This window comes from Haliotis rubra, unplaced genomic scaffold, assembly GCF_003918875.1.
Source record: "Haliotis rubra isolate DU_JTF1 unplaced genomic scaffold, ASM391887v1 Scf176, whole genome shotgun sequence".
Lineage (NCBI taxonomy): Eukaryota > Metazoa > Mollusca > Gastropoda > Lepetellida > Haliotidae > Haliotis > Haliotis rubra.
Genome location: NW_025765736.1, coordinates 1428558 through 1444757, shown reverse-complemented (window position 1 = coordinate 1444757; position 16200 = coordinate 1428558). Strand labels below are relative to the sequence as shown.

The following is a 16200-nucleotide window of genomic DNA, read 5'->3' as shown; positions in this document are numbered from 1 at the left end:
AGCACCTGCACCAGACTTACCATTTTTGAGGTAGGTGTTGCTTCCACACTTGACCTCGACACGATGGCAGCTACAGTCCTCATTCATCGCCATCATCTCACTCTTACATCTACATGGCAAGCTGCACCCAGAAGATGGGTCCCGCTTGCCAGGGATGGTGCCTGAAACGTGAAACGTGAGTGAGTCGTGAGTGAATATCACAGCAATGCAGCACCAGAAAGGTGATTTACACATGATACAAAAGTGGAAAACAGAATCGTTTTTTGCATAGCTTCACCTCTGATGTATCAATTTGCGTTGAACCTTCACATACTGATAAGTGTAATACCTCATGTTTACTGAAATCCTGACAAAAGTATTTAAATTTTCACATTTATTTTAAATAAAACAATGGTAGACTAATATATTTCTATGTTTCGGAAACAGTGTAGGGTTTAGTCATACTCAACACTGGTAATGCAAAGAAAGATTCCATACAATTTTCTGTACCTATTTTCTTCGAGGCTAAGAGGCTATTTCTGCAATTTTATGAAACATGTCAATTAAGATCTTTTATGGATGCAGCACCTCTATTCACTCAGAGAATCTGTTTTTGATGAGGCTGAAGTTTCTTATAATTATTCTCAGTGAAACAGACCACAAAAAACTTCCTGATGATTGTCCATGTAAGTTCTTACCCTCTGGGCAGGAGTGGATATAGCACGCAGGTTTGAAGTTGGAGTATGTTTTGTCCAACTGTTCTTCCCCATCTCTGCAAGGGACACACCGATCTTTCTCCTTGTCATGGAAACACGGCTCTATTTGGTGACCTATGTTGGTAAAGTATGTAAGATATCTATGAACGAAATAACAAAGCAAAATTGCATCTGGTCAGGCAGTTTGGATTTACTTCATTTGACGGAGACAATTTCTAGTGTAGTGAGTGAGTTTAAGTTTATGTTGCCTTTAGCAATATTCAAGCAACATCATGGCAGGGGACACCAGAAATGGGCTTCATACATTGTACCCAATGCCTTCGGTGGAATCCACTAGGCTACCCCAATGCCCCTATTACTTTGTGCAATGTGTTAAGTCATTAACTGTTACAAAAGAAGACAATTGCATGAAATGGGTTGAATTAAATTTGCAAGGAAAACAGGCTGGTGTTACCATAGTCCTAATGCACATCACTTCAAACACACAGTCACTACAGAGACAGTAGCAAATACTTTTTCAGTTAAACATTTAGAGTGAGTGAGTGAGTTTAGTTTTACACATGGCGGGGAACACCAGAAATGGGCTTCAAACATTGTACCCATGTTGGGAATCGAACCCAGGTCTTCGGCATGGTGAACGAACACTTTAACCACTAGGCTACCCCACCACACCTTAAATACTAAGTATTTGGAGCACCAGTTATCCCTAGGGGTATATGAAGATTTGCCCAGAGAACAACGTTTGGCCTCAAGTTTGCCACAAATTGCTGAGCCTTTGTGAAAATAAGCATGCCTAGACCTTTCAATGATCAAATGAAACTTAAAGAAAGCATCACTACAATTATGTCATTTCAATTTATTGTTGTTCATGTGAACCTGTAAACTTGAGAGCAGGATTTCCTGAACACTATCACAACTGCAAGAACAGTTCAGCTTCATTTGTCCAGGGCGCGCATAAACTTACATATAAAGTTATCATCCAAAATGTTATTCCTGTCATGTGCACTGGCAATGACAATGGCCGAGCCCACTATAAGCTGCAAGACTGAGAGTGTCACTGATATTTTAAAACAGGTTAGTTGTGACGCCAGGGCACATTGAAAATATTTCATCCAAGCTTTTCAATTATTACCATGCCATGGAATGCAAATTAAATACTATTTTGATCAATGAAAACCTTTCAAATTTAAAAACAAAAAGAGTAATCTTCATCTGACACATCAGAACACAGTAACTTTAGTGTTTGAGGACACACAGAAAACATGTTTCTTTGAGATTATTGAATTGTACGAACCCTCAGCACAGAAGTCAGGTTCTAAGATAGGTAAGCAATTCCTCTGAGTTCCGTTGACAAATGTATACTTGCTCATTCCATCACGGACCACGTGGCGGTCAATCTGTATCAAGGTGAAGAAACAGTTTATATTAAATAAAACAACACCATGACAATATGTGAAATTAGGAGATACAGTGGAAGCCCTCTAAACCGGCATTCGTTGGGACCGGCCAAAAGTGGTATAGAGGGTGTGCCAGTTTAGAGAACTTTTCCCTTTTTAACCTGAGAATGATCTTCCGTGTGCCGTAACATACGACTGAACAACGTGTTGATAGTCATCATATTCTTCATCAATATATAAAAAACCAAACATCCGGTAAAGCACGGAAAAAAAGCCAGTCTCATCACAGTTAAAGACATTTTCACTAGGCGCATATCCACTAGTCAAAGTCGGGAGGCTGGACTTAAACTTGTCAGCATCACTCTGTTCTACACTGGCACTTTTGCCGCTTACTTTGAACTGTTTGATGTCGTATTGTGTCTTCCAAAGTGCCAGCCAACCATCTAATGCCTTAAACTCGTTGACATTTAATTCTGAAGCAAACTCAATAGCTTTCTCTTTCAAAATAGGGCCAGAAATGGGCATGTTTTTACAGCAGGCAGTCGAAAAACAATCATGTGTCAGTGTGTTAATTTTGTCAAATTTACTGTTTTCATTCACACGACAATTAATTTTTAATACACGTGTCGCTCACCAATTTACCCCCACCTACTTAGGCCTAACCCTTATCCATACTCCGTTTATCAGGCAACATCAATGAGCTTAATGCTGATGGTAATCCACTGTGTTGCTAATACACGTTCAGCCAATGAAAAGGAGCGCCGAGATACCGGATGCCGGTTTAGAGAGCGTTAATTACTGTAGTCAATTGGGGCGGTCTTTGTTGTGCCGAAATACGGCACAGACTGACGCCGGTTTACAGGGCGTGTAAATGATCATAAATTAACTAGCTTCTGCTCTGTGTAATGCAGAGATTCGAAACATTTTTGTCAGTGAGGCGTGGCATTGTATATACATCAAAAGTACCGCTTCGTGATGTCTGTCGAGACTTAATTTACGAGATAGCATGATAATTACCACTATCCATGAATCAAGGCAGAGACCATATAATCCCGCTAAGGGAATTAACTCTCGGCCCGGATATTACGCAATATTGTTTATGTGGTTACCAGAGTGCTCATTTGCGAATGTCTGCGCATCTGTTGCGAATGTCTGCACATCTGTTGCGCATGTGTACCGGTAGAGGGAAGTTAGCAGCAGGGTGTCGATGTGTATCAGTTACATGCCAGGCTGTAGCGCTGATTGTAAGTGATAAACTGTTGGGGAGGGCCGTCCCTCTATTATATGGTCTCTGATCAAGGGTATCCACGAATGTAGGTTACGGTTTTGTATATAAATTAGCTATAAATCATGAACGGTCTCTGGCTTAGGTGCCTGACTCTTGAGTGTCTGGGTCGAATCCCTGAAAGGACTCAACCCAACATAAGTATTAGAATCTGTACTTCACTGAGATTGTGCTGTATTCTTTCTTTAGAACACTGAGGAGCTTATTAGGTACACTTGATAACCCAGCACCAGTCTGACGTCCCTGAGCATTGTTTTTGGTAACAACGTTTCACAAAGTACGCCATAAGGTAGTGTGATGTAATTTGTGGTGCTGTATTTTAATGGTAGGCCACATATCCAAATTGGCTTCCAGTATTTTAGCACAGTGTGTTTATCTCACTGAATACTGTGTGTTGATGAGACAAAGATGTTACGTCTGCTGTCGTGTGCCTTCACGCTTGCAATGAGAGTTATCTCCCCTATCCAGGCAATCCGAGGCCCACTTAGGGTTCCGTTAGCACAAACAAATGCTAAATACTGATTGGTCACCACACGATAAATACGGTAACCTTTGGCAAGCATTGTCACGCACAAACTTGCGTATTAAACATTAACTTAGGAATGGAATACACATCGATGCGTATAAATAGCCTATCATATTTTACCTTGAATATGATATCATTATCAGACGAACTGGTACACTGCACAGGCATCCTGGTTCCCGGGCCTCTCATTAGTTTATATAGAAGCTCTTTATATAAACTAATGAGAGGCCCAGGAACCAGGATGACTGCACAGGCAGCTAATCAAAGACAATGATTGACTGATTATGTTGGCTGCCACAGTCAGGAAAATTACCGGAAGTGAAGCAAGTTCAGCCAGTCATGTCGAAATTCGGGGTGGAAAGATGGTAATTCTGACTAGATAAATACTGTCACTACATTGGGAATTGTTTGAACAGGTACATAGTCAGAACTTGAATATAACTAAATCTCCGTCTAATAAGATAAAATTGGGAAATGAAGAGAAATGATTCAGATCAGCGGTCTTCTTGTCCGATCACTTTAACCTTCCACCCCTACGTGGAAGATGCCAAGTTGATTTTCAAGGAACGACAATGTTGACTGGATCGCTTGAGTCCAAGCAAAGCAAATGTCAAATTGGTTGCGAATAAATATTTTCAAGTTTTTTTATATTGTTATTTCTTTGAAGAAATAAGTATTTTGTAATGGTTATACTTGAGGAAGTTTCAAATCCAAAGTTAGGCGAGCTGAATTTTCAAAACAAAGTAGATTTACCCTCCCAGTTCGATGCCGTCAACGAACCGATCAGAATGCAGGATTCTTAGACGTCATGTTAAAACACACTTATGATGGATTAATGTTAGTTACACAAGATTAAGAATCGGAATAAGTGTAATAATAAAATAGCCATATCCATATTCCTGTATTTCTAAAAGTGGTTTCTTACAACGACCTCGTCCTCATAATAGTAAATACACAACACAGTTTTTACACAATTAAAACTAAAAAATATTGAAATTATTTCTAAATGAAACATGGACTTACTTCTGTTCGAGCTGTAACAAGGGATGCTGTTAATAGGACGATGCCGATGTGTAGGTTAAGTGGCGCACAAACATCACTCATCTTGGTAAGGTAAGATGTATCGGTGTAGATTCTAAGACCGTTAAGATGATCAGGGGATAATCTTAGATCTAGTCGTGCACCAGTGTCAATTTATCTAAAGAAAAACAAACAAACAAAAAAAATATAAAAAATATTCTTTTGACGCCAAATAGAAGGAATTAGTTTCAACAGGAGGCAGTACCTTCTCCCGTCCGGATGATGCTGCTGTCTTTGTTTAATTTACATGTAATGAAATCCCGTTAATCTAGACTAGATCCAAACCCAGACTGGGGATTTGTACAGGACCTACGCTGAACAATGATGATACACCCCTGTCTGTGAATATATACTTCAAAATAAACATAGATTCAATTTAGATTATATTAAATTAAGCAAATTCTTTCATTACTCAACGATCCGTGAAAGTCCGGGTTAGAATTGATCTTCAGCAACCCACGCTTGTCGTAAGAGGCGACTAACGGGATCGGGTGGTCAGACACATGTCACTGTATGATACTATCCCAACAGATAATGCAGTTGATCACTGGATTGTATGGTCCAGGCTCCATTATTTACAGACAGCCGCCAGACAGCTGGGATATTGCTGAGTGCGGCGTTAAACAACCAACCAACCAACCAACCGAGCAATCGTACTTTAACGTAAGAACAAGCGAGAACCTCTACTGCCTTGAACCCGGCCGCCTTTCGCTGTTCTTCGTACAGTTCTTTCCTATACAGGGGTACCCATTAATCATTCATTCGAGGTGCATCTTCGTCCTATTAACACTTCACGCTGTCGTATCTAATCCAAAATAACATCAGAATTTCGTTTGAAACTTCTTTGTGGTGGTCAACAAAACCCAGAGGAACAAAACAGCACTCGGCAAAATACAACGCAGTTTGATTTTATCCTCGATACATATAGACCTGACGTCACAGTAGTTCATCGCCCACACGAGACTTCAAGACAATGAATAGATCAATTTTACCTATAGTTCAAAATAACGCTAAATAATATTTGTGTCGCATATTTAATACATAAAGTTTTAGGTTTAACAACAACAAGGAAAAAAACAAAAAAACAAAAACAACAACCAACAACAAACCAACATGTATCTAACAAAGACGTATGTGTGTATATATATAGGTTTTATACCTTTGCCCTCCTTCAAAAGTCGCTGCACACCCATGCAATTTCATACTGACAGCGTCGTAGTTATTCAAGTTACGTGTAAACAGGTTCAAGTCAGAGCCCCTGACACTCGTCAGTGTTCTCGCTATCTGTACTAACGATTATAAATGGTAGGTAAAAGTTGTTTTACTTGTAGGTATATTCCTTAAAAGGCATTACTTTTAAACCGGTTAGGGGGACTACATGTATATATGATACCATTCATATGCTAATCTGTGGCCTTGTAAAGTGACTCACAGTCAGTCTCTCCTGGTCTTGCTCTCCCGCTGTCAGGCGGAATGTCTCCTGTGCAAGGTCTCCTGTACTGGTGTGTGTGTGTGTGTGTGTGTGTGTGTGTGTGTGTGTGTGTGTGTGAGTGTGTGTGTGTGTGTGTGTGTGTGTGTGTGTGTGTGTGTGTGTGTGTGTGTGTGTGTGTGTGTGTGTTTTTGATAACAATATTGGTAATATCTGTATGACAATATACACATGTATACTCCGGGCGGGTCATGTGCAACGCATGCGTTTATCACCTGGGTTATTAGTGGGTGGGTGGGTCGAGGCGTGAGTGGGTTCTTGGGTTGACGAGCGATTGAGTGGAGTGACGAGTGAGTAATTTGGCCGACGAGTTAGTGAGTGAGTGGGTGGATGGGCCGACGAGATAGTGAGTGGGTGAGTGTGCCGACGTGTTAGTGAGTGAGTGAGTGAGTGACTTGGCCAACAAGTGAGTGAGTGAGTAATAGTAATTGTCCGCTTATATGGCGCTCAAATACAGGCACATTGCCTGCTCACGACGCTGCATACATAACTATCCCCGGTCATAGGACACTATCGTACTTTCTGATACTTTTTCAACTCCCAGGGGAACATACAGCCATGCTGCCTGTTAGGCAATGAACTAAACACTCACATTGCCAGCACATCCTCACGGGTACCCATTTTACAGCTGGGAGAACTGAGACAATGTGGATCTAAGTATCTTGTCCAAGGATACCACGCAAATGTGCCCACCTCGGGACCCGAACCTAGGTGCCTCCACCGGGGATCGAACCCGGGCCTTCAGTGTGATAGGAAGACGCCTTATCACTGCACTATTGCGCTCCACAATAGTGTGGGTGAGTGAGTGAGTGAGTGGGTGATTTGGCCGACGAGTGAGTGAGTGAGTGAGTGAGTGAGTGAGATTCTACGATACCTTTAACATGATATTACTCATGTTGGAAATCGAACCCGAGTCTTCGCCAAAATGAACGTGTCAGCTTATTCGAGGAACCCTTAATGTTTGAGTTGATCCTCTAATGTTTGTGTTGATCCTCTAATGTTTGTGTTGATCCTCTAATGTTTGTTGATAAAAGGCAGTCGCGACTGTCACGGTGGGCCTCAACCATACTGCTGCGATATCACTGAATGTCGTTAAAACACCTGCCACTCAAACAAATCACTGTATACACCTGGTAGAAGACAATCCTGTGACTGACGTTATGAGCATCGATCCACGCAACTGGGAATCGATGACATGTGTCAACTAAGTCAGCGAGCCTGACCACCCGATCTCGTTAGTCGCCTCTTACGACAAGCTTGGATTGCTGGACACCAAATATAACCCGGCCCTGGGTAGAGATGGGTGAGGGGCGCTGTGAACGCTTTAAATCTGTAAACATGCTTGACGAATGCAGTTATGTAGAGAAGCATGACTTCCATTTGTATGACTTGTAGTTAAGAAGTAAGCAAATAAAATGCTTAATGAGTGAGTGAGTGAGTGAGTTTAGTTTTACGCCGCACTCAGCAATATTCCAACTATATGGCGGCGGTCTGTAAATAATCGAGTCTGGACCAGACAATCCAGTGATCAACAGCATGAGCATCGATCTGCGCAATTGGGAACCGATGACATGTGTCAACCAAGTCAGCGAAACTGACCACCCGATCCCGTTAGTCGCCTCTTACGACAAGATAGTCGCCTTTTTATGGCAAGCACATGGGTTGCTGAAGACCTATTCTACCCCGGATCTTCACGGGTCAAAATGCTTAATAGACAGCTTAAAATATTATCCACTTGGTTGCATAGACATATCCTTCTTCTAAACTGATGTGACTGACTGACTGAGTTTGGTTTTACGCCGCTTTTAGCAATATTCCAGCAACATCACGGCGGGGGACACCAGAAATGGGCTTCACACATTGTACCCATGTGGGGATTCGAACCCGGGTCTTCGGCGTGACGAGCCAACGCTTTAACCACTAGGCTACCCCACCGCCCCGTCTAAACTGATGTGAAAATTGATGTTCTAAAATCTATTTGTGGACGAGTTATACATGTTTAAGAATACAACATTTTCTTTTTTTTGAAGAGTATATGTGTGGCAGGATGTGAGGAAGGAAGGAGTGGGAACCTTATTGTGGTGATTGCTTTTGCGGATTCGCTTCTCCTGACCCTAAATATTTGTCGTATTGTTAGTGAGAAGGATTTAAATAGATCTATACAAAATATACACAAGCACGGGATATATATATACCTAGGGCACAGGGAGCTGTATTTGCTCAGCAAAACACCCCTGTTCCCCTTGTGTTGTGGGTGAAGCGAGTAAATGAATCTAAGGGGGATATTTACTATAGGAATTATGCCGTATTGTTTCCGACAAGTTGTAATATGGCTGTTAGCACGTCGAGTAGGGTATGGAGTATCGCAGTATCACTGTTTGTTTGGTGTAATATGTTTGGGTGTTTACGTCGTGGAATGTGAACAATCTGGACAATTACAACATAAAAATGGTGTGACACGGACATAGCCCTAACAGCGATCAACTAATTCTTTAGTTTAGCGACATGAGACGGTTGGTTTTGTCCAGTTTGTTTGTGGTCAGTGTCCTGCAGTTAGACGGTGAGTAAGTTTAAACTTGATAAAACTTTCAGGTTTTCTCAAATGAATTAATCACATAAAATTTATCATGAATGTTTTTGGATTAAGATAAATTTGAATAATTTCTCGATATCAGAAGTTCACTTGAAATTTTTCTGCATTGTGGCCTCTACTGTTTTTGTCTAAAAGGGTGGGTGAGCGGTGGGGTAGCCCAGTGGTTAAAGCGTTCGCTCGTCACGCCGAAGACCCGGGTTCGTTGTCCCACTTGGGTACATTGTGTGAAGCTCATTTCTGGTCTCCCCCAACGTGATATTGCTGGAATGTTGCTAAGAGCGGCTAAACACCCAACTCACTCACTCACTAACATGGTGGGGTGGGTGGCAGGAGAGAGCAACACGTAGACTTTATCAAGGATATATAAAATAAGAAACATCTGGCATTTGAACCACCAGCGAGTGGATCCTTGCAGCACAGGGAGGCAACTCTGTACACTCGCAGATTATGTTAATCTCTCCAATATAGAAACACGATAATCGTAACTGTATTTTTTTTTATCGAAATACGTTTTTCTAGGCGGTTATGTGGGGAGTTCGGGCATGCGATTCTTGTTCCCCAACATGGATGTGTTCGACGACGCCGTGACCACAACGTTGACAGTCACTACGACTTCCTCGACATTGGTCAACGTCAACATCAGCGTCTATGGAAAAGTAATACAGGTCAGATTATATCCTGAATTGTCAGCCGCGCCCAAAACAACCAAATACTATCTCCCTCACAACAAATACTATCTCCCTCCCTCACAACTAATACTATCTCCCTCACAACAAACTATCGTTTGAATCGTTGAACTGCAACTTATTTACTGTTTGTTTGTTGTTTGACGCCGCAATCAGCAATATTCCAACTGTAAATACCAGCAATCGAGCCTGACCTCATGATCCCGTTAGTCGCCTCTTACGACATGCATGGGTTGCTGAAGACCGCTTCTGTAACGGATCGTTACGGGTGTAACTTACTGTTAACTTCAATACTGATATTAACGATGCCAGTTTACTAAAAGAAACATTCATGAACCAGATATTGTTTTACATATGAATGTACAGGCCCTGTTGTTTCCGTTTTTGGAGGTAGTGTGGTATGGCACTAAAAGGAAAGCAGGTTTAATGGCCAAGGCTGGGATTTTCACTTAAACAAGTGTAATTTGTGTGATCAGGGTAGCCAGGTGTGAGAACACACTTCTCTCTTTATTCGCCACAGGGGGTAGCCTAGGGGTGTTCTCGTCTTACCGAAGACACGAGTTCGATTCTCCACGCGTGTGCAATCAGTGAAACGTGGCCGTGACATTGCAAAAATGGTCGTAGAACTTCATTCACTTTCCCCCCCCCACCACACACTCACTCACCCACCTACCCACGCACTCCGCCAATTCCGCTCCGGAATCCCCATATGTGTAAACCCGTGTCTATAAGCGCCCAGTCGAACAAGCAAGTCGTCAAAACGTGAAGCGAAATGAATGTCAGGACGAACTATACACTAAAACAGGTCAGGAAAATCCCAGCAATGGCCACACTCCATCGTGTGTCAGCCTCCTTGTTGTCCAACATATAAAACGATATTAAAAGTCTCTGTTACAATATTTAAAGAAATAGATATTTTTTTTTAAAACCATGACAAATATTATTCTCCTGTTGTAGGAAACGGTCGTGTACAGAACGCCATCAACAGTTGTCTTGCCCGAAAGAAATGATACTCTTACGAACGATAGTTTGGTTGAGGTGACAAGTACAGGGGAGATAACTCTAACCGCCCTGTTTGATGGTCCGGCTGTGCGCCCAGAGTGTGTCATTCTCTTCCCGGTTACAGCACTGAGCACAGTCTACTATATGACGGACAGGCACAATGTCACTATAGGTACCGTTATCTACGTTTTTACGTAAAACATAACATAAAACATATAAAAAAGTGTTTTAATTCCTTGTTTTGCTGTTTTCTTGTAATCATTCTTTTTATTCTTACGTGTGTTATTTAATCATATCCGATGCTTGTCTTTGGCCCATCCTCTATAATCTAGGGTATTTCAGTTCACCATTAAAGCCTGGTTTCGTAAAAAAGGTCGCTCACTGGTTCTCTTTAATCAATGACATAGGACAAACATTGACCCGTCCATGACTGTGATTTGATTGGCTATTTGGAGCGTTGTGTCATTCGAACTTATCGTAGCAAAGTGAATACAGAATATCGATCGTTAAAAAAATGGAGATGTTATATACTATACGAACAAGGATAATTATCGCCCCTGATACTTGAGACAAAAAGTCAAAATCGAAATTCGATTTACAAAATGTTTCATTTTAGGTTTTTAATAGAAAAAAATAATGGGCGAGGGGATTATTAGAACCCTTAAATACATTTTAACAAGCCTCATTATATGTACCCAAATGTTGCAGGGGTCACGTCCTCGACAAACGAGACGACGACATTCGCGGTGGCACTTCCTTCCTCCAGTGGGACGGTCGACTACGATGGACAAACATACGGGCCGGATAGAATAATATCTGCCTCAGCCGAACCTTACCAAACTGTCCGTTTATACAGCACGGGCGCTATAGCGGGGATAATCGTGATAGCTTCTCAGCCAGTCGTTGTGTTCCTGCGAGGCCAAAATGACGTCACTTCCTCCCAGAATTCCACGTTCGGGGCGACGGAAATGCTTCTACCGTTCGACGGATGGGATACAACTTTTGTTGGGGTCCCGCTTGGAAGTAACTCATCCTGCGTCCATGATTACTATGAAATACTGGGTAAGAACAGGAAACATTCAGTATTGATTTGTTTGATGTCATCTTGGAAAACCGAGGGAAAACTCAACACTAATGATACGAAACCGTTTCTATGGTCTTAGTCGACGCGTGCGTACGTGCTCGTATGAGTGTGTGAGTGGTTTAAAGTACCTTCAGTCAGTGGCGTAGCCTACTAAGGTATGGCAAGTGTGCCACGTGCCCTGGCCACCACTTAAAGATGGCGCCACTGAGCACCTTCCATTGGGTCAGGTAAATGCCCCTGGGTAATATTAGTGAAAATATAATTGTTTTCAGATGTATTACCTGTATTTGATTTAAATGGACTAGAAGCACTCTGATGGCTTGGTTGTTAAACTATTTATAGTGAGTGAGTGAGTGAGTTGATATTTAACGTCACATCGGCAATGTTACAGCCATATAGTGACGAATGCCATATGTATAAATCATTTGGTGAAAATAACGGTTCAAATTAAAGAGGAAGGTTCGTGACGGAGTGCTAGAGCGTCAAAACGCGATTCGGCGAAAGTCATATTTTGACCTCCCGGAGGCCGAAAGTGGGTACACCATGGGGTGAGATTCGTAAATGCGCCCCTGGCTTTTCATTTAGATTTTTGTCAGCTAGTTTCACATGATATTTAAAATCTTTTTACGGTGACATCTTTTACTTGGATACGACTCTATTTCGCTTTAACTCTCCATTTTAAGATCTGACAACATCTTGGAAGGTTGTATCACGTCAGTCATTTCTGTAAAGTACATGAAGACATTCAGCTTGCCTCGGAATGACAATGATTCAAACATCCTCAACGGTATGTTCAGTTACAGGGGATCAGTGATGAACTGTTAATATACTGAGAGAAAAAAATAAAGGATCACGGGAAAATTCAAGCGTTCCTTTAATTTTTTCCAGTTTTCTTCACCAGCTCTGAATAGCGCTGTGGCGATGAAAACTGGAAAACTTTAAAGGAACCCTTGAATTTTCCCGTGGTCCTTTATTTATTTCTCTCAGTATATTTAAAGGTCAATAAGTTCCCTCCATATTTTCAGCCAGTTTATTGGGTGCTACTGTCATCATCAACGGGTCTCCTCACAGCACGTACCTGTTGGCAGGGCAGGAGGTTATTACCGTAAATAACACAAAAGGGGAGACTGTCTACATCCAGTCCTCCAACCCGGTGTATGTCACCCATCACTGTGGTAAGTTTAAGCACAGGCAAACTGTAGCGCAAACAGGGTTGCGCAACAAAGAGAAAATGACCAGTCTTCGTATATGCGTAGCGCAAACAGGGTTGTGCAACAAAGAGAAAATGACCAGTCTTGGTATATGCTTCGCTCGCATATACGAAGACTGGTCATTTTCTCTTTGTTGCGCAACCCTGTTTGCGCTACAGTTTGCCTGTGGTTTAAGAGACCGTTGGAATTCCAGGCTGGTAGTTGTCTTAACAAGGGATTTAATGGAAGAGTGGACTGATGCCGTGGATCGGTGTTCATGATATCAATCATTGGTTTGTCTGTCCCGAATTCGATATGTTTTATACCTTCGCCATGTCTCAGCGTATTAGCCATATATGGTGGAAAATAAGAAACAAAGCAAATGCGATATTTTTGTAATTGTTCATTGTCGTAGTTGTGAATCAAGCTCTCGTTTTCAGGAACAGAACCAGCCTCTCACCTTGTCGTGGGTACCTCTCACTGGACAACAACGTACACCATCACGCCGCCCCCAGGGACGTCAACCAACTACATCACAATCATATCAGCAACAGCTTCTACAGCAGGCGTTGCTGTCAACCCACCACCGCCTTCACACGTTGCCTGGACTGACGTTCCAGGTACCGATTTCTCCTACACGACAATCCCATACACCTGTGCCTTCATCTCCGTGAGCCACACCAACTGCACTGAACGTTTTGGCGTGTACGTCTACGGTAGTGGTGTTGATGGAGACGCGATTTGGTCCTATGTACATCCTGCTGGTCTGCGAGTGTATACTAAAGTTGGAGAAGATGCCAATTTGACGTCATGTGATCTTCCCGTTTGGGTTGTTGATGAAGAGTCTGGCAGTAGTTCGTTACTTGTAGCATCACGGTTAGATTCATCTTTACTTCTGAAAACGTCAACGTCAACTGATTCGTTATCAGATTATTTTCTGCCGATTCTCTCCACAGCAGCGTCAAACAACGACATTTCATTTGTGTTGAAGGTAGTTGAAACAGATCTACCATTAGACTCAACAGGGACCATGCCAACGTCTTCTAAAGCAACACCGCCACCGGATACAGCGATCCAAGCAAAGTCCATACAACAGACACAAACTGGGTCCTTAGAAGAGTTGATTCAGATTCTGCCCTCAACGTTTCTGGCGACGGACATGTGGACTGAAGCGTCACCAACGTCTGCATCTCACGTCATCGTCACAACTTTGTATGCATCATCGGCCACTTCAGATACTGCATCGATGACCGTCCCTGTTGAAGCTACGACCGTCCCGGTAACTGACGTTTTCCAGTCTGACACCGTAGTGAAGGTTCTCATTGCCGCTGCTGTAGCCGTTCCAGCGTGTGTGACGTTGTTGTCACTGGCGTTGTGGAAAGGTATAACCAAGGCTCGAACCTCTTCCAACTTCACCCTGGACGATTCAGGCCACAAGACAACTGTCAAGTCCAACGTCAAGCAGATCACTGTGCGGTCGACCAATGAACGTGTGCCACGTGTTCAGCTCGTGCAGAAGCAGACGACAATGACGTCATTGCGATCCCATCCTGGTCTGGATTTTTAAGGACAACAACATGCATTGTCCGGAATATGTTTATGACTGGTCAACAGATGTGAATTGAGGGATAAATACAGCGTCCAAAATAAGCCTGTCTGTTGTCCCGTAACTGGTAATATTCCATTCGGAACAGTCACCACTCAAATATCCCGTCTGAGTAAATCTTGGAGTATTCAGTGTACATGTAAATATCTCATTTCTATTAACTATACACCCATTAGATGGCAGAATTTCGGGAGTGACTTCACCTCGTCCATTGTTACAGATTCTTATTTTGCAGATAATTTTTCTCGCTCAGGGTTGTAAATATGATTGGACGGCACTGCTGCAAATAGTTCCAGGGTATTTTTCAAAACAGAATAGCAATAAAATAGTGGATAATCGTTGTTTGGTTGGTTTGTTGATTAACGCCGCACTCAGCAGTATTCCAGCTACGTGGCGGCGGTCTGTAACTAATCCAGTGATCAACAGCATGAGCATCGATCTACGCAATTGGGATACGGTGACGTGTGTCAGCCAAGTCAGCGAGCCTGACCACTGATCCCGTTAGTCGCCTCTTACGACAAGCATGGATTACTGAAGATCAATTCTAACCCGATTCTTCATGGGTCCTGGATAATTGACGATGTGGTCTGTCTGGTAGTGTAACTTGTTCAGGTGGTGTGTCATAACTGAGTATATATATAATTGATATATTGCTTCTACGGTCAACCACTGGATAGTCTGGTCCAAACTCGATTATTCATAAACCGCCGTCATACAGCAGGAACATTTCTGACTGTTGCATTGCACAACACACAGTAAGCTGACAGGAGGTGACATACTGGAACACCGTTCACACATTCAACTGTACATATGTGTATGTGACTTTTTGACATTCTACGCGTTATACAATTAGCATACTTTAGATGTCATGTTGACCCAGTTAGAGATTACAATTATGTAGGTGTCCATGGTTACAGTTAACTTTCCGCTGTGAAATACCACAGGGATGTCACGTAAAGATGCGATAAAGCATGTGATGATAAATATGACACACACGATTGCAACGATCTATATTTATAGATTTAACTCAACTAGTCATGTTCGACTTTGACCTTTAACCCTGATACAGCAAACTGACCACAGGGTGTCCTTGTTTTTCAGTGATCTCCTGACCACCCTGAATTTTCATAAAAAATAAAGATATCGATATGAGTTTTCATATCTGAAATTTCCCCATCACTGTGGAAAATTTGTGCCCTGTTGTAATATAAAAACCTCTAACCCATCCACACACATAACTGAACAAGACCAGCTTGACCTCTCCTCATCGTATCATTTTTAAAAAATGGGTTAGAATTGGTCTAAAGCGACCTATGCTTGTCTTAAGAGGCGACTAATTGGATCGAGCGGTCAGGCTCGTTGCCTTGGTAGACACACGTCGTCGTATCCCAGTTACGTAGATAGATGCTCATGTTGTTGATCACTGGATTGTCTGGTCCAGACTCGATTTTTTTCAGACCGCCGTCATATAGCTGTGATCTTGCTGAGTGCATCGATAAACAACACACACACAATATTACTAAGGGTATCGAGGTTGAGGACAGAAAAATGGCCGCGCTCGTAAGTT

The 16200-nt window shown here is 42.3% G+C and overlaps 2 protein-coding genes across 2 annotated transcripts in view; one reads left to right on the top strand and one right to left on the bottom strand.

Moving 5' to 3' along the window:
- LOC124273084 overlaps positions 1-5919 on the bottom strand; it is a 32154-nt gene extending 26235 nt beyond the window's left edge. The window contains exons 1-5 of the transcript XR_006897539.1: positions 5674-5919; positions 4927-5101; positions 1990-2092; positions 678-809; positions 21-161 (exon numbers count right to left, since the gene is read on the bottom strand). The gene's annotated coding sequence lies outside the window, so the exon portion shown is untranslated. The remainder of the gene's footprint in view (positions 1-20; positions 162-677; positions 810-1989; positions 2093-4926; positions 5102-5673) is intronic.
- Positions 5920-9607: 3688 nt separating this feature from the next.
- On the top strand, positions 9608-14971 carry LOC124273081 (uncharacterized protein PB18E9.04c-like). The gene is made up of 5 exons (XM_046708296.1): positions 9608-9730; positions 10709-10925; positions 11462-11815; positions 12863-13012; positions 13468-14971. The coding sequence occupies exons 1-5, from the start codon at positions 9608-9610 to the stop codon at positions 14592-14594; spliced, it is 1971 nt and encodes a 656-aa protein (XP_046564252.1). The 3' UTR covers positions 14595-14971.
- Positions 14972-16200: the final 1229 nt, after the last annotated feature.

Excerpts from the sequence above, each read along its gene's own strand:
- LOC124273081 (XM_046708296.1), top strand. The coding sequence starts at position 9,608 with ATGCGATTCTTGTTCCCCAACATGGATGTGTTCGACGACGCCGTGACC. Across the intron at positions 10,926-11,461 it reads CAGGCACAATGTCACTATAG|GGGTCACGTCCTCGACAAAC; the intron begins GTACCGTTATCT and ends CAAATGTTGCAG. Across the intron at positions 13,013-13,467 it reads GTATGTCACCCATCACTGTG|GAACAGAACCAGCCTCTCAC; the intron begins GTAAGTTTAAGC and ends TCTCGTTTTCAG.